At 35.5% G+C, this 24454-nt stretch overlaps 1 protein-coding gene across 1 annotated transcript in view; it reads right to left on the bottom strand.

Annotated features, from left to right (window-relative positions):
- The window catches only part of LOC125649760 (uncharacterized), a 61327-nt gene that overhangs the window by 35047 nt on the left and 1826 nt on the right, over positions 1-24454 (bottom strand). Inside the window, exons 3-32 of the mRNA XM_048877493.2 lie at positions 24303-24341; positions 23644-24207; positions 23267-23413; positions 21202-21330; positions 21056-21082; positions 20689-20806; positions 20284-20426; positions 18699-18813; positions 18069-18208; positions 17186-17314; positions 16976-17005; positions 16747-16861; positions 16296-16531; positions 16031-16145; positions 15497-15771; positions 14036-14150; positions 11681-11826; positions 10939-11053; positions 10432-10589; positions 7850-7964; positions 7541-7710; positions 7014-7128; positions 6474-6688; positions 5306-5420; positions 4856-5061; positions 4392-4506; positions 4018-4295; positions 2634-2751; positions 2118-2263; positions 1720-1834 (exon numbers count right to left, since the gene is read on the bottom strand). Of these exons, the coding sequence (XP_048733450.2) occupies positions 1720-1834; positions 2118-2263; positions 2634-2751; positions 4018-4295; positions 4392-4506; positions 4856-5061; positions 5306-5420; positions 6474-6688; positions 7014-7128; positions 7541-7710; positions 7850-7964; positions 10432-10589; positions 10939-11053; positions 11681-11826; positions 14036-14150; positions 15497-15771; positions 16031-16145; positions 16296-16531; positions 16747-16861; positions 16976-17005; positions 17186-17314; positions 18069-18208; positions 18699-18813; positions 20284-20426; positions 20689-20806; positions 21056-21082; positions 21202-21330; positions 23267-23413; positions 23644-24207; positions 24303-24341 (4564 nt within the window). The remainder of the gene's footprint in view (positions 1-1719; positions 1835-2117; positions 2264-2633; positions 2752-4017; positions 4296-4391; positions 4507-4855; positions 5062-5305; positions 5421-6473; positions 6689-7013; positions 7129-7540; positions 7711-7849; positions 7965-10431; positions 10590-10938; positions 11054-11680; positions 11827-14035; positions 14151-15496; positions 15772-16030; positions 16146-16295; positions 16532-16746; positions 16862-16975; positions 17006-17185; positions 17315-18068; positions 18209-18698; positions 18814-20283; positions 20427-20688; positions 20807-21055; positions 21083-21201; positions 21331-23266; positions 23414-23643; positions 24208-24302; positions 24342-24454) is intronic.

Genomic DNA, 24454 nt, shown 5'->3' with positions numbered 1-24454 from the left:
TAATATAAAATAGTATTCATATTCAACATTATTCCCACAAAAAGTACAACATCTACTTGCTCTGGGTTTTTTTTTATTAATCCAAATGTTATTGAATCCAAGATCTATTAAATATTTTTAACACAAAAAGCCAAATTTCTACATTTGTATTTTTTTGCAATTCATATACATTTCCTCATAACATTTTCTAATTATACAATTTTCGTTAGCTATCACTTTACTCCAAAAACTTAACAATGGTATATTACCTATTATACATAAGAGGAGCTCTGTCCAATTCAGTGTACGCAACTACATTGCTTTTTCACACCAAGTATTTGCTGACAGATATCAGTATGTACTTTTTCAACTTTATAACCTTTACAAGTACTCCAAATTTCAGAGGCATAATTAACTATTCCTCCTAATATCGATATTTTTCAAATAAGCCATTTACAACCACAATATTGAAACAAATCAACAACAAAAAATCTAATGGACAATGAAGACAGCATAATTATCTAACGTCAACAAACACATTCAAATTGTCTACTGTTTGTGAAATGCAATTCAAAAGCTAATAAGAAATTATCACTTTGAAATGAATTTATAAAGAACACTTTAAGAACAAGTAGAACATTTATCACGTGAATGAAAATTAATGTTTTGACATCATAGTCTACTAACTTACATGTAGTCCCATAGAAGGCCACGGTGGATGTTGGGTACATTGTGATGTCACAATGATATGACTTTCAAAACCGAACAAATAAGAAAATTGCTGAAGAGCGATATTAGGGATTTTTCTATTTTTCTTGGATTTCTCCATAAAATTATCTCTGGAATTTGTAGAAATTTCGGAATAAATTTGATTTACATAATTCTTTCAAATTCTGAAGCACTAATTATCATTAAAGGCATTGTTTAAGTATATATGATGGTAAAAAGTAGCTTTAGTAGTGTTAGAGCACAACATTAAATATCATCTTCCAATATGCAGTTTAATACCGAGGTCAACTTGAGTATAATAAAAACATGTTATTCAATGTGTTCTAAAACACATTTCCCCCCATAAAAATAGATGAAAGTGTTTGTAACAATAGTCGAAATAGGGTTTTACGAAATAAATTGCTTGTTTATTGTTTTACGTCACATTGGAGAAGTTTTCACTCCTGTAGAGACGTCCCTAGCTGTAGGTGAAGTATCACAGCATTTGGACATCCGTGAATACATGACATTTAGTGCCATAGCAGTGAGGATTCCTTGTGGTGCCAAAGTCTATCGTTATACAGGGCCATGTTAGAAAGACCCGTGACTTTCACTTCTGGTGGGAAAAAGGTCACTATATTGTTAAACATCGTGGGTTTCACATCGCACTGGGATTGATCCCAGGTCTCTCGGTTGTGAACGTCCTAATCAATAGGCCACCATGATTGATGTTGTAGTATATGATTTGATTGTATATGTGTTTACCAAGCAAATCAAGTGTTTACATTGGAAATTTGTTTTCAAGAATATGCATTTATTCCCTCACATGATTTCGACAATTGAAGGTCCCCTTTACCATGATTTTACCGAGCATGAGGAAAACTCAAATAACAAATAATGTTCTATGCTAGTGCCCCACCTATCCTTAAACAAAGACCAGATCAAACAGGGATTAATGCATGAATATAACTTAACTACTATTGTCGTCTACAATTAAAACAAATATCACAAACTTAAGAATGGATTATTCACCTGTCGTCGCATCTGTAGAACCCCGTGGTTCCATTCTCACAGATGCAAACCAAGTCACAGCCATCCTTCCAAGTTTCACCTTGTTTGAAATCCATACCCTTGTACGTGCAGACAGCTGGCAAAAAACAAATTACAACATTTATTATTTTTGTGTGAATAAACAATAGGCATGCAACCATGGGAAAAGCTTAAACCGACTTGGTTCTTGTAAAAGTTCAGGGCATATATCAAAATTCATGTTACTACAAAAAAACTGATTAAATTTTCCCAGCCTTATTAGTTTAATTCAAGGAGTTCTTTGTAACTGGTCACTGCACATAATATGCGGAAGAAATGAATCACACTTATGATTGATATGACTAATTGCACGATACACTGTCCGATTCTGATAGGCTCACCTGGTCGCCCATTGAGGGTCGTTGGTGTTGGTGGCTTGATCACAATTGGTGAAACATTCGGGGGACAGAATGCTTTCTTACAACAAGGCTCGTTGATGTCTTGGACTAGCTGACAGCCTGGGTTCAGATTTGTAATTCTTGGGCATCTGTACATAACATGAAACTCAGCTCATTAGAGTAAATAATCAAAAACTGCCAAAGAGTTAATTAGTGTTTTCTAAATAGTATTTCAAGATAAAAATCATTAATATTCAAAATATATGTGAAATTCATTCATAATTACAAAAGTACAATTCAACACTATAAGAGATTACATTTATTACAAATTCAATGAATATTTGACGAGTTTTCATCCTATAATGAATTTGCATATTGCAATGCTATTTCTGCCTTCAGAAATATTTTCCTAACCATTATTCATAGATATACAAAATATGATCTGTTGAAACAACTGCCCGGTGATGCAATCTGTAAGAAAAACTTTAAATAGCCAAACACTCATATGCCAAGTCTTACTTTTCAGTACATTTGTAGACACCGGTCATTTGATCTTTACACACACAATCGTAGTCACAGCCATCTTGCCATCTTTGTCCTTGTGTGTATGATTTGCCTTTGTAAATACAGGTGTTGACTGCAAATGAACACAGCATACTTAACTTTCTTCTCATAGATACCCTGATATGATATATGATTCCCTATTATTTAAACGTATGAAGGGATTGGGGAGAAAGACAGCATTTGTACATGTAACTTAAATTTTTAATGCACAAATTCAGTCAATGAAACGATTTACAGGCTAGGATTTCTGAGTCAATGTCGCAATTATAATCAAATCTCAATATGGATGATATTCCTGCTTCTCTGAATCCATCTCTGACGATTTCGCGTTTTGTTCGCATTAATCATATTGCTTTGTCAGCCATTTCGCTCCAAGTGGCTTCATCCGGGTGAGAGATTAATCGAACTTCACCTCGTTAATTTTGGAAGACGCTCTCAACTAATCACACACCTGCGCTGCGTACCAGTTTTCAAAAACAAGTTTACACTTTTGTTTACACTCAAGTAAATATGTACAGTTTGGCGGTATAGAAACTTAAATCAATGTGCGTTAGCTATAATGGTATTAATACGAAATATTTATCGACAATTATTTTCAGTTTAAAACGGCCATCAACCATGTCCCGTTACGTGTATGAGTAGCTCAGGTTTAATTGTATTGTATTGTTTATTGACCAAGAACCATACAATTCATAGGTACAAAGTATATATAACAACAAACTATACAATGAAATGGTAACATAACATAACATATCATACTGATGTACATGGACAGGATAAATACTGAGGATAATCTTATAATAACTGAGATCTCATGGATGAACATTTATATAGGTATTTACCAAATTTACATTATTCCGTAATATTTCCAGTTGGACAAGCTTGAAAGTGGAGGGGTGTTTATAATAATATTTCTTTAAATACTGTTTTCTACAATCATTATATACTCTCTGAACATAATTTACATTTTCTTTCGTTTCTTGGAATATTGCTAAAAGAACGTGGTCCATTTAATTAGCTTGTCCTTTATAAATAATCATCGAGGCTTACATACCTGTCACCTGGCGCTTGTCGGATATAGGGGGAAACAAAACACACTGAACACGAATCTTTCAAACGTAATATTACCCGTTTGCTACATAACTCTATTACAAAAAACAAAACTTTGTATCAAATTTACGCGGATTTATATTCCACGATTCGGAAATCGTCGCGAACAAAGCGGAAATTAGATACACGCGAAAAAACCCTGATAAACGGTGATCACTGGTAATTGTATGTTGACTTTTTAAGATTTTAAACCTTTTTCTAATACAATATTTACATTCATGAGACTTACGGATGTAAACTGGTGGTGTTTGTGGAGTTGGCTGACGGGTAGTGAAAAACATGTATGGTTTTTCGGTATAGACATGATCTGTGATAGGTGTAGGTGGCAGAGCAGTAGGTGTCAGAGTGATAGTGGGATTTCGGGTTGCTTTTCCTCCTTGAATGACCAAAGGTGGAGCAGTGTTATAATTCCCAGCTGTGGGACACTCTGGAATCTTACAACAAAGTGGATCTTTGGGATCCGCAACTAGACTGCATTCTGCATGTGGAGTTTGAAAACTTGGACACCTATTAAAATCAAGTGCCTCAGATATTCAAAACTGACATCACGTCTCGTTAAAGCATATGCATCCTGCTCGTCAATCTCATCAAAGAAAGACTTACCTTTGGTTGCACCTGTACACACCGGTAACACAGTCTTCACAAACACAGGAGAAGTCACAACCATCAAACCACTGCTGACCCTGTATATACTGCTGTCCCTTGTATTCACACGTACCTAGTCACATATGTATAATAGGGAAAAAAGGTATATGTGATAGTTGTCGTTGTAGTTACAGGTACATGTATATTAATAATAAAAAATAATATTGATTTTATAAGAAGTAAGATATAGCTCAGTACAAAGAAGTATAGTAAAACTTCGTTATCTCCAACTCGATGGGGCCAAAATTAAAGAAAAAAAAACGAGATATCCCAGGCTTCGAAATATTGAGTTTAAAACAGATATACAAAATGTAGTTGGGACTTCCATTTCTCATCGACATATGGAATTCGAGATATCTATGTTTGAGATACCGAAGTCCAACAGTATCAGTCAAAATGAAGCAATGCTGATTCTGACTTACATCTAGATTGTGGAGTTGCAGTCGGTGTGATGTTGGTGGTCGTCTGCGGATTTGGATTTTCATTCGGAGCCTGGTTTGATGGACCAGGCTGTGTGGTTTGAGTAGGAGTAGTTGTTAGCTCGGCACACTCCACAATATCACAACAAGGGTTGGCAGGATCTTTATGAAATCTGCAAACTGTTGGCAAGTCAATGTAGGAAGGACATCTGCAATGTGTAATGATTCTTAGTTTTGTGCTGTCTAGAACCAAACAAAATGAAAAAAGAGCAACAATTACTCTTGATTGGATATGGCAAATAGCAGTGTTTCCTTCAAAGCACATACAATGCATATGTTTTTCCAGCAATGGTATAAATGGATAATGCATTTACAAATGTCTAAATACTGCAAGTTGGATGTAAAAAAGCATCGTTCCAAAACATTTGTAAAATAAGAACATGATGCGCTTACTTGGGAGTGCATCTGTATTTTCCGTTATCAGCATCATAACATTCACAAATGTAGTCACATCCATCACTCCATTTCTGTCCTTGAGTGTAGATGACACTCTTGTATATACAGAAACCTGTGTTAAATTATTGTATGATATGATACTCACAAATTTCAGCACATATTAGCAACAATTTCTGCAATCTAGAAGACTCTTAATTTTCGTATCAAATGTCTTTGGATTATAAAACCATCCTATTTTTTTTTAAATAGAAGAATGAAAAAAGTGAAAAGAAAATATCTCCTTTGATGGGTTACATCCTCCATAAACCCTCTATTTTGATGAGATAAATGGAGTAATTCGTATTCAATTCAGTGTGTAAAGTATGTAAGGAACTGTCTAACAAATGGTATGAAATACGTCAGGCAGCATTCAATTTAATGACAAGATATATCGCAAATAAGATCATTACAAAAACCATAGAACTTATGGAATTCTAACTAAAACATCAACTTATTTGTCAGAAGCCGTCCTCGAATTAAAAATTGATCATATGTAGAACATTCTGTCGCATATCGTATTACTTGTGAGACATAAACACCATATTGCTACATAGATATTGAAGATAGAAAATGAGAAGTCCTAATGTTGAGATGCTAGTGTGCTCCTAACGTCTAGTTTTAATAAAATACCCAAATATTAAGCAGATGAGGAAGACATTGTGATGTCTTTTACCTCACACATTGTGATGTATTTTACTTCAAGTTAACTAAGATATATCAATCTGACATAGCCACGACATCTGATCCCACATCCTATGCACCCGATCCGAAAATCTGAATTTTGATAAATACTCTAAATTCTGTTAATCAGAGGTATATTCTTTCTGCAAGCAGTTATTGTACAGAAGTCAAAATAGTACAGATAATCAGATATCATTGTGTCCATACCAGAATTTTGACTATTAGAATTGCCTTCTTAATGATCATGGAAGAGATATGTATACATTTTTGCAAAGTGTGTTGGTTTGGAGTGTAACTGTACTGAAAATGAAATAAAATATGCGGATCATTAACATTTTACCAAGCATAAAAACAGACAAATGGCACAAATGCAAACCAAAAAAATGGTTAGGCCTTTGTTAAGATGAAATACATGTACATGTAAGTAAGAAAGTGTAAGACTTGCCAATTGGTTTTGGTGCAGGTTTTTCGTGTCCAGTAACTGGACTTGGTATGGGCAGGTTTACCCTTCCTGTGAAAGGCTTTGGCAGAATGGTCGGTACTGGTGTAGTTTGATGAGGGCCTGGTGTAGGCTGTGGACAAACTTCAACTAAACAGCACGAGTCCTTTGGGTCAGTCTTCAATGTGCATCCTGGGGTCAAACTTGAGAATGTTGGACATCTAAAGATATAATCAAAATAAGTAAATCGTATTGTGCACAGCTGAAACCTTTGAAAATACAGACAAACATTTCTACCACTTCAGCAGTTGAACTCGCAGAACCCAAGGCAATTTCCTGTCTCTAGTCATAATTCTGTTGATCTGTGATACTTAAGAAATGTCACCATTGCTATAGTTTTACTTCAGTATTCCTACTACATGTACACTGTAAATAGTTTTACTGTTCGTTTTGCAAATTCATTTTCATTTCTAGTACATATACTTCAAAGAAGGTTTGTCAAGAAAGACAAAAACCACTTTTCTCAGATCTTTTAACACAGCTAACCTCTGGTTGCATGTGTAGATCCCACGACTGGAGTCATCGCAACGACACTTGTAGTTACATCCATCCTCCCAGACTTGTGCCTGTAGATACTGTGCACTTTTGTACACGCAATACTCTACAAATGACCACATAAATATTAATAACTGTTACACAAAAACTTCAGAAAATGACAAGTGAATAGTACACACAATATTAAGAATGCTGAGAATCAAAATTAAAGATACAACCAAAGGTTGGTTGAGCTCTTTCAAAATTCATATGATAAAAATAGCACTGATTATTTAATTGATGTTCCTTCCCAATTTATTCATTCTGCAAATGAAAGTCCTACTGATCTCGATACATGCATATGTACAATACGGGTATTCTTGTGGATGCCACTGGGGTACTTATACGTACAGAATAAATGTACACAGAACCTCTCAATGACTTATGTGTATGAAACAAGCAGATATGTATATGGATTACCATCCCTTGGCCCTTTTCATGTATGGGGAAATCCCATGAAATTAACTAAATATGCCTACGTTGTTTTGGCGGGAGCGTTTGTGGGAGAACAGGATTTGTTGTGGTCGATTTAGAACCATCCGTTCCTCCGAGTTGACCTGGGATGTTACATTCAGGCTTTTTACAGCAGGGGTTAGTGAAATCATTGACCATTCGACAAGTGTCTGGCAAGTTGGTGTACACAGGGCATCTGTTTAAGTAATTAAGTAAATATAGTTTCATTACATAGAATCCTTTAAAATATATTCTTCAGAAACTACTGTGACTATGGGGCCACATTAACCTATTACGTTACAAACCAGGAACAAGTTTCAAGAAAAGATATTCACCTGTCCACACACTCATAGTGTCCCCTGAGGACATCTGTACAGATACAAGTTAAGTCGCAGCCATCTTCCCAGCTTTCTCCAGCCCGATACTCACTTCCTTTGTATACACATTTGCCTGTACAATATAAATCCATGGAAAATTGTTTTAAGAAATTTCAACACCACAACTCAATCGATATCTATGTTATGTTGTCATACAACCATTACAGTAAAACCATTACAGTGTAAGTCAGTATTTAAGATTCTTGCTATTAAACCAATGAATAATACATCAACCCACCCCATATAAATGCAGCTATTTCTGGAAATTTGGAATATCAAATTCTTTGTCCTACTGCATTGATAAATTCATCTTTTGAAATCACAATAACTTTCAAATAAATATCCATGTATTTATAAATAGAACTTTGCAACAACATTTGGAAGCTTTCAACCTTCTACGGATGTACTGAACAACCCTCCACAGTTCTACTATTATTTCCGCAGATCATATACAAATTCTCATTTTGAATAATCAGGCTATGATTAGTCAGACACTGTTAACCATTATGCAGGTGTTTATGGAATATTGCTACATAGATATGGGAAGCTGACGATGGAGAAGCTCAAATGAAGTCATCCCATTCATCATAAAGTTGAGTTGTTGATTTGCTGTGAACATTTATGTTCAATAAAATTTGTAAGTACGAAGCAGATGTAAAAGAGCGTGGTGTCTTTTATGTCGAGTTAACAGGGATACATCGAATCGACATATGAATTAAATGATTTTCATTAATATATAAAACGTTCTCCATACATCTAAGTGTCGAATTGGAGGCCACAGCAAGAGGTATTTTCTTCTCATGTAAAAGCTTTTTAATAACTTCTGCCACATAAAAATATAAAAACAGGTCAGCTACTAAAGGAGCACATTTCGTGCCCATGGGTATTCCAACAGACTGTTGGAAGACATGATTACCAAAGGCTATGAAGATATTGTCAATGAGGAACTCAGCATCATTTTATATCAACTTCAGAATACTTGTTCATAGAATCAGAGTGGTGTTTAACAAAGTATTTTTGTATGACTGATCACTAGATATGAATATTCCTTTTTTCAATGTTTGTTGACGAAGCAACTTCCTGTGATGTCAAAAAGCCTAGTATTTGATTTATCATGAGGAATGGTCATGTAAAGTGTTAAAAAGGCATACGTTTTCATGTTAATTTGCGAAAAGTTTTGTGATTTCAAATATTGATAAGAACAAATTTTTTCCTCATAAGAATGCAAAAACAGGTAAACTAAAATGGAGCACAATTCGTGTCAAGGGATTTCCAGCAGACTGTTGGAAGACCTGATCCCCAAAATCTACATGTACGTAGATATTATCAATGCGGAAGTACGATATCATATCAACATATGAGTACTTGTGCATAGAATCAGAGTGGTGTTTAACAAATTATTTTTTTGAATGACTGATCACCAGATTTGAATATTTCTATTTTCATTGAACAAGCTTGTGTATATGTCAAATATGCTAATCTTTAATTCATTGCAAGAATTATGGTGTAAACTGTAAAAGTTATTTTGGAAAAGTTCTGTGAATTCAAATTTACTTAAGATTTGTTGAAGGTTTGATAATACACATGAAAGGCGAAGATAACGAACAGTGATGAATCTCATAACTCATATAAGCAATACAAAATAGAGAGTTGGGCAAACACAGACCCCTGGGTATATCAGAGGTAAGATAGGGTGTCTAGGAGAAGTAAGCATTCCCTGTCGACCGGTCACACCCACCTGAGCCCTGTATCTTGATCAGGTAAACGGAGTTAGCCGTACTTAAAATCAGTGTGCCAAGATTTGCACCATTTCTCGCATTTGTTGTAGCAGAAAACGTCTTTAGAAGTTAATATTTTCATGAAGAGTAATAAAGAGAGGTAGTAAAACATTGATTGAATCCTGCAATGTATGTCTGTAATGGTTACGGAACTCAGTATAGGTAGGGTAGCTGAAATTTGTTCATCCCATTGACTGGAATATGGAATTGTTTAAAACTGAAACTTGATTTTGAAGCATTTCATCTTTTGAATGGGAACTTCTAGGAAAAGTTGAATGATTAAATATGGAATTAAAACCCAAGGTCTGAAATCATCACAGTTGTAATAATAGGTCTTACAGACAAAGAAAATCTTGTTACAAGCTTTTTCAGTAATCCTTTCAAAGAGGATGTGGTTCTTCATTGGAATTAACTTTAATCGCCCTTCCCCAATGATACTCTGCGTAAAGTTTGGTTGAAATTGATGAATTGGAGAAAGGAGAAGAACTCGGAAGTTGTACGAACGTGCTTCTGATCCTTTTGTATATATCATATACAGTAAAATACGTTCAAATCAAGACTCATTGGTTTCAGAGAAGTTTTGTGAAAATGTAATAACGACGTACAATGTTTTACGAGTAGTGTCTTTAGAAGTGTAAGATGGAAAATTCAGACGTTATGCAATATATAACTGTCGCTCAGACCTTGGATCTTTGGCCTTAAGGAGTCTTCTAAGAGCCATATGAATACTAGTATTGAAATGTCACTAAATGCCTTCCATACCAGATGTTCCCACAATTTGTCCTTGATAGGTCTTTGGAGGAATAGGGTGAGGGTTGGTTATATTGACAGGGGTACAGTCAGGAACTCTGCAGCAAGTAGGGTCACGGGGATCTGTGATGTAGTTACAGCCTGGTTCTGCATTCAAGATTTCAGGACATCTGTAATTAGCAGCATAATGTTAATAATTGTTATTTATCATTAAAGTATTGCACATTTACAAGCCTAAAACTACATCAATGCTTACTATGAAAGAAAGTGCATTATAAATGGATAAGATGTAGTAAATAATGTATACTGATATATATCTACATATGCAGATATTACTGAAGAGCAAAACATGATATAACTACCCCCTCCCCAACACACTCAAATAAAATGTTTTTAAAACATGACTTGTTGCATCAAAATCACATTTTCTCCGGTATATTTCATTCTGTGTATTATTTTATCAAACACAATCCATAAAAAGGACACATCATTTGTTAAGTCAAAGTAAATGTCAGTGACCTGCTAAGACATCTGTAGATTCCTTTTCCAGCGTCCTCACACGTACACTTGTAGCTGCAACCATCATACCAGGATTGTCCTTGCTGGTACTGCTTGCCATTGTACATACAATAATCTGTCATAAGTGTAAATATATTTAGTTATGATGAATATAAGAATATAAAATAATTCTACCAATATGATTTGCAATATTTGACTGTTGTCGGTTATTTTTATAATTTAAAATGTTTAATCTGATTTATAATGAAGAACAACATTTCGATGTTCCTCTGGCGTTAGGTTCCATGATATAAAATTCAGACAAGTAATTATAATGTTATATAAAAAATTACATTGGCTGTGTTTGTTTTGCATTCGTTGAAGGTATTCACTGATATAGAGACGGCACTATCTGTTGAAGAATTGCCTATGTTTAGTGCTCAGACCTGTATACGTGAAGGTTGGCTACCGCACCAGTGCTGGCCATCAAGCGTGATTCCGAATGTAAGGTATCATGCGAAAGACCCATGACTCTTAACTTCTACATGCAGAGTTAGTGTTTGAGGACTAGTCACTTCCTAATGTTTTTGTATCAGTTATGAGATTGATCACTGTTCGTTATCTTCACCTTTCATTTGATGCGCTCAACACTCAAACTTATGACATCTTTTACGCCATTAAAGTATACAATGAAAGGCGAAGATAACAAACAATGATCAATGATTCTTAATTAAGTAGCAATAAAAACGATCTGATAACTTACTTCCTTGCACACGTGGTGTCGTTCTCTGGCCCTCAATTTCTGGGTTGTGGAGGTTCAATATACACTCAGGGATTTGACAGCAAGGGTTATTGGGATCCTGTTTAAGTCTACATTGTGGCCGTGGGACGTAGTCAAATGTTCGGCATCTACATATAGATAAATAATGGCATACATGTATCATGAATAATCCATCAGCATAATGAATATATCAAATGCCATGATGTATGATAAAGCAAAATGCTATTTAGATTGAACGCAGACATGAAGCACATTTCCGATGATGTACTGTACGACCACCAATTACAGGGTTCTAATGTGATCATAAATTCAAACCTTCACAAAATTTCCATAAACCGTGAAAAAATGTGATCATGGTATTGTTTCCTTATATCAAATCATGAAAATCATACAGTCAGAACTGACAAGAATTATAAGTATTTGAACTCCTCGTGAACTTTTCCCTAAATGGTCCAATTTTCAGCCTGTAAAAATGATTTCTTATCAAACATATAACGTCCTAACATGAAAAAGTAATAACTGTAACAAGAACGTTTCCAATCATATCACATGTTTTGACCGAAAGATTTTCACTGTAGACGATGATATCACAATCTCTGGTTATAAACAACCTTTCAATCAAATGAAAAACTGAAGATAACAAACAATGATCAGTCTCATAACTTTTATAAAAAGTACAAAATTAAACACAAGGCAAACACGGACCCCTGGACACACCAGAGGTGGGATCAGGTGCCTAGGAGGAGTAAACATCCCCTGTCGACCTGTCACACCCGTTGTGAGTCCCACATCTTGATCGGGTAAACGGATTAATCCGTAGTCAAAATCAGTGTGTAAAGAACTACCCTAATTAGCATAATACATGTCAGAGAGCATTTACCCAATGACAGGTTGTATTGGTAAATTAAGTAGCTATAACTACCATACAATTTGCTAAATGCTGACTTTAAAGGAAACTGTGGAAACTCTTGTAACATTAACTTGTTAGTCAGTAGCCTGCCTCGATTTAAAAAACTGACCATACGCAGAACAAGCTCGTGCGTATCGAATCAGTTGAAAGACAAAACACCATGTACAGGTGATAATGGGATATTGCTACACAAATATTGGAAGTTGATGATGGAGAAGCTTGAAATCATACCGAGTCATAATGTTGAGCTGTTAGTTTGTCATGAATAAAATATCTTAGTAAGAAACAGATGTGGTTTATTCTTGGCACACTGATTTTGACTGCGGATAACTCCGTTTGCCTGATCGGGATGTGGGGCTCGCGGCGGGTGTGGCCGGTCGACAGGGGATGCTTACTCCTCCTAGGCACCTGATCCCACCTCTGGTGTGTCCAGGGGTCCGTGTTTGCCCAACTGTCTATTTTGTATTGCTTGTAGGAGTTGTGGGATTGGTCACTGTTCGTTATCTTCACCTTGCATAAAACGTCGTCGATATCTCTAAATGTCGATTTGAAGGTCACAGCAATTGTTAGCTTCTCCTGTAGAAGCTTTTGAATAGATTCTGCTTTGTAAGGATATAAAAACAGGTCGACTAACAAAAAGCACAATCGTGCTCATGGGAATTCCAACACACTGTTGAAAGACATGATCACAAAAACTTACGAAGATATTGTCAATGAGGAAATCCAGAATCTTTTTAATATCAACTTTGAGACTACATTTGTGTAAAAGCAGAGTGGTGTTTAAAAACTAATTTCTTGAATGACTTATCACAAAGCATGAACATTTCCTTTTTCCATTTTCATTGAAGAAGCAACTTTCTATGATATCTAAAAGTTTGGTCGTGTAAAGTGTTGAAAAGTCATACGTTTTGATGTTGTTGATTTGAAAAAAGTTTTTGCGAATTCAAATTTACTAAAACTTCTTTAGAATCTATTTTAGAATCCACATTTGGTTTACACCACTTCTGGCATATGTAGTGGCATAGTACGTTTGAAGTTTCTCTTTCACAGCTGTTAATATGGTGGTGAAAAACATAGTAGGATCTTGAAGAACATTTACTGGATCCAGCAAGATTTTTTGTTAGGGTTTTTACGAAGTTTAGGAATCCAGTATATGTATGGTAACTGATATTCATCCGACCCATTGATTGGATTATTAAATTTGTCTAAAACTGAAGCATGGTTTTGGAGAATTTCTTCATTTGAAAGGACATTGGGAATATAAGTACAATTACCAAAGGTGGAATTAATGCCATACCGGTAACTGGATAGTTAGACAGCTGGATATGGTGTTTTTATTGTTTGTGAAGGGTAATTTTTTGTATTCTTCATGCAACCTTAACTTGCACAGTTGTTATGTAATCAGTCATGGGATAGATATTACTCACTTGCTTATACATCTGTAGTGTCCCAGTAAGCCATCATCACATACACAGTTGTAGTCACAGCCGTCATCCCAGGTCTCTCCCGCACTATAACGCTGGCCTTTGTAGATACAGAAACCTGCAAGAAGACAGGGAAGTCAACAAAACATAAAGAAACTAAAATTATTATCATATATGAAAAGTACATGTATCAGTTAAACAGTCTTTTATGTTGATGAAAACTTTGAAAATCTTAAAAGCTGAAACAGCATATAAGAAATTTGAATTGTAAAGGGATTCAAAATCAGTAAAACGACGCTTTTGAACAAAACAGGAAAGGATCAATTCAGGATAACAAAAACCTATTGAGATGAATTTGATTTTAGCCCATACAAAAAGCCCATCCATATTCGTTCTAGTGGATGACTTTAGGCTAAACAAATGCAATAAGTTGTTTTCAGCACATCGGAATGCCTATAGTATGTGGATATAGGAAGAAACTTTCAATGGCTCTTTTACTACAATGTACATATACATGTATGTAGCATGATACATGAAAACGAACAGTGATCAATCTCATAACTCCTAAAGGGAATGAAAATTAAGAGGTTGGCAAACACCGACCCCTTGAATACACTAGAGGTGGGATAAGGTGTCTGGGATGAGTAAGCATCCCATGTCAACCGGTCACACCCGCCACTAGCCCTACATCTCGATCAGGTAAACGGAGTAATCCGTAGTAAAAATCAGTGTGTAAAGAACGGCCCAAGAATTGGTATAAATTGATATTACTAAGGGTCACTTGTGAGATTGATCACTGTTCGTTATCTTCACCCTTCATTGTTTACAGATTTTAAGTTCGTTACTTCCAAATTATATTTCATATTTTCTGTAAACTTTATTCCTGCAATTTTTGCTTAGAACATCGTCAATACACACATTTATCCGCAGCAATGATATAAACCTGTTCTTCAGTATTCCTCCAACAAAAAATAAGTTCTGATTGGCAAACACAGCAATATTTGCTTGGTATGTTTTTATACGTGGCACATGTACTTGAGTTGAGTAACACAGAATGAATCATTATTGTCTTCTGTTATCTCTGGATCATATCTGTGATGTATAGTTCCACTTGATTGCGTTTGTGTGTTGGGAATTTACAATTTGCTTTCATTTAAATGCCTTTTATATAAAGAATGGACGTGCATTTTAACTGAATTATTGAAGGAAAATGTGCATATTTTTGTACCAGATGTAAAAAAAAAAATTTTGTTTTTTGTAAAAAATGAAAAAAATCAACAAAAGTTGATATAACAATATGACTTCCCCCCATCATTTCTACCCCCAATAAAATCCCAATGAAAATTTATATAACAATGACTTTTCCCCCGAAAATCATTCCTCCCTATAGGTCTTTACTTTTGTTACCCTGAATTGTCTCCCCTATAGGTCTTTTCTTTTGTTACCCTGAATTGATCTGTTTACCTTGTTTGACATTTGCTGGGGCAGTTGGTGCAACAGGTTGTCCTCCAGTTGTGTTTAAAATTACCCAAGATGTATTTTGGGAAAGAGTTGGATATACGGTAGGGGTTGGAGGCTTTACAATTCCAACTGCAATGGATGTCTGATTATAAGAAGGCACTGGTATGGGGATTTGACCAGTAGCAACATCAAATCCACATTTAGGGACCTTGCAGCATGGGTCATTAGTGTCTGTGATCATAACACACGTCGATGTCATATTTGGGTAGGATGGACATCTACGAAAAAGAAATTGTTTTACAAGTAATTTGTACATTATCCACTAGAAACTTTGATATAGAAATGAAGTGCCGTCCAAAACAATCCTTAGAATATAATTACTAATTCATATCCACTTCTCTTATAGTCACACATTTAAACCATTCTTCAATTATGATATGAATATGAATAGCATTATATAACTATTAACAAATTAGAGTTTTTAACCCCACACACTTTCCTGACTTTTCGTGTGAAACTCAATGTTATATTACTTACTTTTCACGACATCTGTAGTCACCAGTGACATCGTTCATACAAGTGCAGGTGTACTTACAACCATCATCCCACATTTGTCCATGTCCATAAATCTGACCATTGTACAGACAACCTCCTGCCAACAAATTCTGATTTATTCCCAAACATTCATATCAATATTCAAAGGGCGTGCTTTTACAGTGAAGATGGATCTTTTTAATTATCTAAATCACTCATGCTTTCAGTAAAGTTATTGTTACAAAGAAACATAAAGTTTTTAACATACTCAGTGTAGGGGCCATGAATCCAGTTCCTCCGGATCCTATCTGGGTTTGCCCATAAGGTGGATTCTGGATGTGGTTAGCGGGAGGATGCTGAACTGTAATCAGTCCTCCGTTTCCAATGGAGTCAATGTTTTGACTGGATGTATAGAAAACTCCAGTCTGACATTCAACAACAGGGCAACATCCCTCTCTCTTCACTGTATTGCAAACAGCCGGTAGGTTATTATAATGCGGGCATCTGAAAATACCAATAAGACACATCTTTACCGTGTACCGCAAAACAGTAGTCATCACAGAAAAAAGTGTTCATAGGTTGCAACATGCAAGTGTTTGTGGCTCAAAACAAGTTGTAAATCTTGAGAAATAGTTATCAAAATGTGTTGTTATGGTATCGACTTAATACAACTTATACTATTCAATGGGTTGCTTCATCAAAGACAAGTATCTACTCACGCCTCGTTGCATCTGTAGTAGCCGTAATGGGCGTTCTCACAGGTACACCTTGTGCTACAATCTGGCTCCCAGGTCTGTCCCTGCTGGTAAGTCTTACCCATGTATATGCACACGTCTACAATTCAAGCAAACAATGCATTCAATTCTAAGTAAGTACTACTATCACCAATAAAAAAAAATCGGTAGGATATCACAAAATACTATTACGGAGTTACTCCTCTTCACTTACCTCCAGCAGCAGGTTTAACGACCAAGTTTTCTGAAATAATCAATTTTTCATATTGTATCATTTGCCTCTTATTCAATTACATACACACAGCCAAATTGCTTTGCTAATAATTCAACAAATACAAGTAAATACTTCATGACACATTCATAATGAATTTAACATTTTATGACTTAGACCTATAGGCACGACATCCAAATGCTGTAAACTTACGACATATGCCACAGTACTTTCGACAGTTGTCAGAGGACCATTGTGCATAGGTTTTGCACACAGATTTCCCGTAAACTTTACAGTTGGTGGCAGCATCTACACAGGGCTGAGGTGGATCCACATTTTGAGCTATGTATATGATATTCACATTATTGTTTTTTTTTCCATAGATACATGTATTTCCTATATTATCGGCATTCAGAAATAAATCCAATATCATGACACATATTTCAATTGTAGTCCTGTGAAAAATCCATTCATTACCAACAGCAAGCTTTTGAATTGCCTAGATGGTCGAATAGGTAAGCAGGGACCGGTGATTTTGTCTGTAATACTAATAGTAGGGTTCTATACCATACCACCCCTTTTCCCCGTGGGAATCCGGGTTAGAATAGGTTCTCAGTACCCCTTGCTTGTCGTATAAGGCGATTAAATGGGGCAGTCCCTCGTATGAGACCGTAAAAGCCAAAGTCCCGTGTCACAACATGTGTGGCACGATAAAGATCCCTCCCTGCTCAATGGACATAAGCGCCAAGCATAGGCCTAAATTTTGCAGCCCTTCACCGGCAGTGGTGACGCCTCCATATGAGTAAAAGATTCTCGAGAGTGACGTTAAACAACATTCAATCACAAAATATTTTTGTAGTTGGGGTGGTATGGTATAGAGCCCTATTATCATTATCATAGAAACAATTACCAGTTCCTGTAGTAAGTTTTACACTTTGTTCCCAAATATAATCCGGCCAAAAATCAGTCGGACTGGAGTAAGCCATAGATAGTGGAATAGAGGTGAATATCTCGATCAAGTCAGGTAATTTTAGTGATAATCTATCATATCTAATTAATAAATACAATTGTAAAATGTATCTGTTAAACTACAAACCTGTTCCATTGCCACTGGTGAAACCATAGCCTGTGTAGCTACCCTGTTGTTGATTAAATTCACATCGTGGGGTTTGGCAACAGGAACCAGGGGCTTGATGTAAGTGACAACCGGCAGGGAGGATTGGATAGGTGGGGCACCTGCGCAATCAAAGTAGCGAAAGTTCCTTTTACACTACTAACAACACAAATATCTGCAGTATCTAGATTCAGTGTTTTATTTTTTCCTGAACAGCTATACATATCATATGACTGCACTGCAAGAACATCACCATCTAGGCTTACAAAGAATTATGTACGTGTATAAGGAAATGGAATGCTAAAACTTGATGTTAAAGTATCACTTGCCATACTTCTGCAATCGTTGATAAAAAAAAATTAAAAATTCATGGAGAGACTTTATGTCCAGATGTTTTGCAATAAATGTTTTAGATTTCATAAAAATTACAGCAAAATGAGTTCAGAATGATTTATTATGGTAGTACTGATTTTTACAAGAATTTATACGGGAAGATAATACATTTTCTTCATTGTCTTCAATGATGAAGACAATGATTCATATACCAATATAGGTATTATAGTGCGTGTTGTTTTTTTTTTTTTTTTTTTTATAAAAGGCATACAAACTTACAATTGTTCACAAGTGTAGAGTCCCTTAGAGGCATCTGTACAAGTACATTGATACTGGCAGGAGTCCTTCCAAGTCTGTCCTTGGAAATACAGCTTAGATTTGTAACTGCACACAGCTACAAAAATTAGAGGGAAATTATTAGAAACAAATAATTTTCAGATATCATATGAATAAAAATAAATAACAAAGTGAAGGTATTTGTACTCTATTTCTAAAGACATCCCCCTCTTTTTAAAATGTCTTTTGGTCCGACAGTAAATTTTCAGTGACATATAAACTACAGTATCAAAGGCAGAATAAATAAATTGAATGAGCTTATTTATTATTTGTAACATGCAGCCTTTCAATTAATTTGAAATCTTTTTCCCAACTGTAAGACTTCGTGTGATAATTTACACTGGAAAAAGTGTGTACCATGATTTCCATCCGTATATATCCAATTTGTTTGAAAATCATAGTGTAATCATACCAAAAATCACTCATGGCGAATATAAGGCAAATTTATTCGCATGATATTCATGAAAGTTTTACACACTTTCTTTGAAATGCGACACTTCACGCCAGCGTACTTTATGAAGTGCGTTAACGCGTCATGACAAGTATACCACCGGCGTAAAGCGTTGCAGTTCAAACCCTCAAGTTTTTTGAGAGATGACATTTATTTTTCATATTTACATTCTACTTTCATTTCTGTCGGAAAAATAAGCGTACTCTTTTGACAAGATTCATGAATACGTACAGTGGTAAAGATATTGAAGTAAAACACATTGGAAATGTAAATCATTTATTATATATATTAATAGCTTTCGGCTATCTTCATGTGATAACCTTGTAGTATTTGCATGAAAATGTTGCAAACATTATGCTATATTGAACTGTTAGAAAATGATGGACTCTCGAGAATTTTTCACTCATATGGAGACGTCACCATTGCTGGTGAAGGACAGCGAAATTTAGGCCTATGCTCGGCGCTTAAGCCCTTTGAGCAGAGAGAGGTCTTTGTCGCGTCACACCTGCTATGACACAGGACCTCGGATTTGGCGATCTCATCCGAAGGACCGCCCCATTTAGTCGCCTCTTACGACAAGTAAGGGGTACTGAAGACCTATTCCAACCCGGATCCCAACAAATTATTTGGTATATTTTCCAAGGTTCTAAATTCATAAATTAACATCCAATATAACATATTTGTTTTTGTTGAATTGATTTACTATCGATGGGATATTCTAAATCGAAAATCACACTTTATATCATGGATTATCATTTTTAGCCTTGAAACCAATGATTATTTTAATTGATGTACGCATTACAAGATTGACCACATCCAGATGACCACCCTGCCAAATATTTTGCCTGAAAATCAAGTGAGTATTTCAGGCGAATATCATGCGTCTTGTTCCCATGCGAAATATTTGCATGAAATTCATTCGAATTTCATATGGGAATGAAATGAGCTACTTTTTCTTGTGTACATGTTGAATAATCTTTTTGGGGGGAAGGAGTAGGGGGATTAATGAACTCCTCTTTCGAGATTTTAACATTTAATTTCCACAATGTGACTTCTCAAGAATTTGCATTCACTTACGTATTCCAGAAGCCGTGGTTGCCATAGCTGTGTTGTTGAATCGGGTGATTGATGGATTAAAGTTGCACACCGGTTGTAAACAGCACCCGCCCTCCTTCTTCACCAAGGTACACATAGACGGCAGATTGTAATACAAGGGGCATCTACAATAAGAAATTAGCTACCTCAGAAAATAATCTTTAATGCCCCCCCTTTTCTGTTACATTATATCATCACCTCATTAAATGCGTTCATAATGAACATAGTTCGTTGGTTTGTAAAACACAGTCCACTTCGGAAACCATATATGAATACCTACATGTTTTAAAACTTTCTAGAATGAAACAATGCAAATAAACTTCTTGCAAAAATTAGAATACAAAAACAAATAAAATTGTTGGAAGATTTACATGTAAGAAGCCAAACCTGTTGTAGCACTTATAGGTGCCTTTGCTTCCATCATTGCATACACATTCATAATCACATCCATCAACCCATTTCTCCCCAGTCTGGTATCGCTTTCCCTTGTAGTTACACATTCCATCTGCAGACATTACAAAACATGACAGCAACTGACTTTTTGCAAAATGAAAAGCTCGCATTTATTTATTGCGAATTTCCTAGGCTTAAATGTATGTGTACTCGTGCAAAATAATTTTTTTTTGTGCAAATTTTCTTATATTGTGAATCATTGATATTAACTCTGTGAAGATATGGTTCAGCTATAATTACTGGATTAACCATATTTGATGTTGGACTTCAAAATAATATTTTTCAAAATCAGCAAACTTACAGAATCCATTGGAGCTGCCTACAGCACCTAAAATCCAAAAGTTAAAAAACATATATTTACAGAATCAAGCCATGTTTACATTAAAACTTTTAATCTTTGTAAGTACATTTTATTTACATGTAAGTTGATAATTTATCTCTACTGACCGCAGAAGCCACAGTACAGTGAACAGTTGTCACGTGACCAGCTTTCGTGGGAGGTACATATAGCTTTGCCATAACTGTCACAATTGGTTAGTTTGTTGGTGCATGTTGGGAAATTTATGGTATACTGATCTATAGTAGAAAAAAATCAAATATACCACGATTGTGTTAAACTAACTGCTAACAGTTTATCTTATCATTTGTATTGTACATGGTTTCAATGCTCATTTCATTAATTACATACACCCATAAATATGTACATATGTAACACGACATTGACATTTCATAACATCGTTGTACTTATAATTTTGTCAAAAGTTCTACTCGTGATGGAAATATATTTCTACGAACAGATTACAACACAATTCGATTTACCAAAGAATTTCTACAACATCCAATTTTACCGTCAGATTACGACAACATTCTAGTTTGAGAAAAATACATCGAACACATCAAGTCAATAATTTGATTTGAAAACTAGGGATTTTTTTAGCGGAAAATACCACAGACCCAGAAGGGAATTTACTACAGAGTGATTGATGTACACGCGATCCTCGATCACTGGAGGTAACAGTAAGTCTCATTCCAAATTTAAAAAACCAACGGAAAATGATTTTGAAATGCTTTAAAGATACAGTTTATGTGTTCTTCCTCCACAAAATGTTCTTTCATTACTTCAAACTAATAGTTGATAAGAATTTCCAGTCATTAACAAAACGTTGCAACCTTCTCCCACCGGGATTTCCATACGTATTACAAACCACGAGGTAAGGTTTGCAGATTTTGCTGTTAGTTTTAAAACAGTGTCAATGTTTGGTATTGAATAGCCGCACTTAAGTCAATCTTCTTCAAACATAATTGAGGTACAAAGACTACATACATCATGAATAAAAAAAAGTTTGACTCTGAGTTGTAATGATTTTGCACATGCTATTTTTCTTTTAAATTTTGAAGCGGGTGTTTTCAAAGTTACAATTTTCTATGATGTTCAAAAGTTGAAATATATTACCCCTCCCTATAAATTTGGACTCAATTGAGAAATCTTGGGAATAAGTTAAATTCCATACGGTGAATGGTAGTCATTTTATTTACAAAAACGTAAAAGCTTTCATCATTTTTAAAACGTTAGTCAGCATGTGACCAGTGTCGTTAAGAGCGTAGTAGCACAAGCTCATGGTTGACAGACTTGAAGTTGATCAATGATATGCTATTACATGTAAATAGCGTAACTTACAACAAAGTGTTTGAAAAGTAGTAAAATCTTTGAATGTGGGATGGATATTTGCATTCCATTTCATGCCGTCATCATTTTTACGAGCGTAGATCCCTGCTTTTACGTCAGAGGAATTTATAGATAATAAACGTTTTTGAAATAAGATTTCCTATTTGAATCACTAGAACATGTGAATTTGTGTTATTTGATGATTCGATTCAAAACGTTATTGTTATCCAATAAAAACCACATTCGTTTATTATATGGTTGTTATTATTAACTATATTCAAATGCATTCATACGGATCTATAATGGCGATATATAATAATTATGTAATATAAAGCTTTTTCACTCCAGATGAAAAAGATATGTAGAAATTTGAAGTTAATTCTCTCAGATATCTTTGATCGACCTTATTTGGATAATATATTAATTGTGCGCGCCTTCTACACACGTGGTCGGACAGTAAATAAGGTTGTTACGCTTACAACGGTAAGGTAGAAATATTTGAACATTTATAAGAAGTAAAATGAAAAGAGTAAATATAACAAACAGTAATCAATTTCATTATCCTATAAAATACACAACCGATGATGAGGGCAATCATAGACGCCTGGAAACTAGAAATGTGATAACCATTGCGAATACTTAGTCAGAAGTCTCCTACCACATTGGATGAGTTAATTAAATGCACTTTTTCTGACGAAGAAAAAATAGTTCCCTTAACTTGGGCGGCTTTCATGAAATGAAATGCTCATTTCTTGAAGACGACGACCATTTTTTCTATAGATCAATCACACACAATTCTTTCACCTCTGTGAATAATTATTCAAATAATGAATAATGTTTACTTACATGCACAACGTCCGCATGTATTTTTACAGTTGGTTTCGGCCCAGGTTGGATAGTCTCTACACACGCTACTTCCATATTCCCTGCAGTTTGGGATTTTGTCAGCACAAGTTACGGCAGCAGAGGCAGCAAAGTTGAACGTGTTTGTGACTGTTTAAAACATCATACATTTTCGTGTCATGAAAACATTTTGGTAAGCAAAGTACGTAAATAGAATGTCAGATTGAATGTTATTTAACTTCAATCTGGTTGAATTTCGGCCAAATGTCGGCGATAGAGAGCTGAAACTGTTGTTGACAGTTTTAAAGTCCCCATTGTGACCCACAGTTAGCGTATTCTTTTAGAACACTGCCGAGACGATGCAGCACTCAGGAACTTACCGTTACATGCCTGGTTAAGGATCTGGGCTGCTTTTTGTTCAAGTTGGTCGAAGTTGCTAACAATCACAACGTGATTTTCAGCTGGCTGGTTGGCAATGGCATTAATCTCTTGTTGGTTGGTGTTGTTTCCGATGCTCACAACGTTTACTCCAATCCCTGCTTGTCTCGCCACATCTGCAGCATTGATAGCAGCGTGACTGTTCACAGTACCGCCGTTGGTAAGTAAAATGGCAATTCTAGAAACGTTGCTTCTGGCTCCACTTGTGGCAGAAAACATTTCGTCTGTGGTGAATTTGATCGCATCGGCTGTGTTTGTTCCTCCACTGATCATGTGCAGATTCTCCACAGCATGCAGGACATCGCCGGTTTTATTATATAGTATGAGAGGGAAGCCCATGGTTGGGTAGCTGCTGTATTGCATGACACCGACCTGCACCTTGTCGTGGCCAACATCCATGTTTGTAATGATGTTCTTCAAGAAGTTTTGAGTTTTCTGGAAGTCTTCGCTTCCCACACTTGTAGAGGAATCTACCATGAAGACTACGTCTGCCTTGTGAAGACAACCTACGAAGAAAAAGGAATCATGTACTCGGTAATATATAATATCTATAGACATATTGAGTGTTTGGTTTTCTTTCTTGAGAATTTGACAGACTTGCCTGTTGGAACTGGGAGAGTCGATGTGTCCGGTGGTAGCTCTACAAGACAGAAAACAAATGATCGTGAAATCCAATAACTCTACGCTCATTATTGAGTTCAATGTTTAAATGATCTATATTTTGTAAGGCAAACACTTATTCTTATATACTAC

The sequence above is a fragment of the Ostrea edulis genome, chromosome 5 (genome assembly GCF_947568905.1).
Source record: "Ostrea edulis chromosome 5, xbOstEdul1.1, whole genome shotgun sequence".
Classification (NCBI taxonomy): domain Eukaryota; kingdom Metazoa; phylum Mollusca; class Bivalvia; order Ostreida; family Ostreidae; genus Ostrea; species Ostrea edulis.
This window is presented reverse-complemented; position numbering and strand designations above follow the sequence as displayed.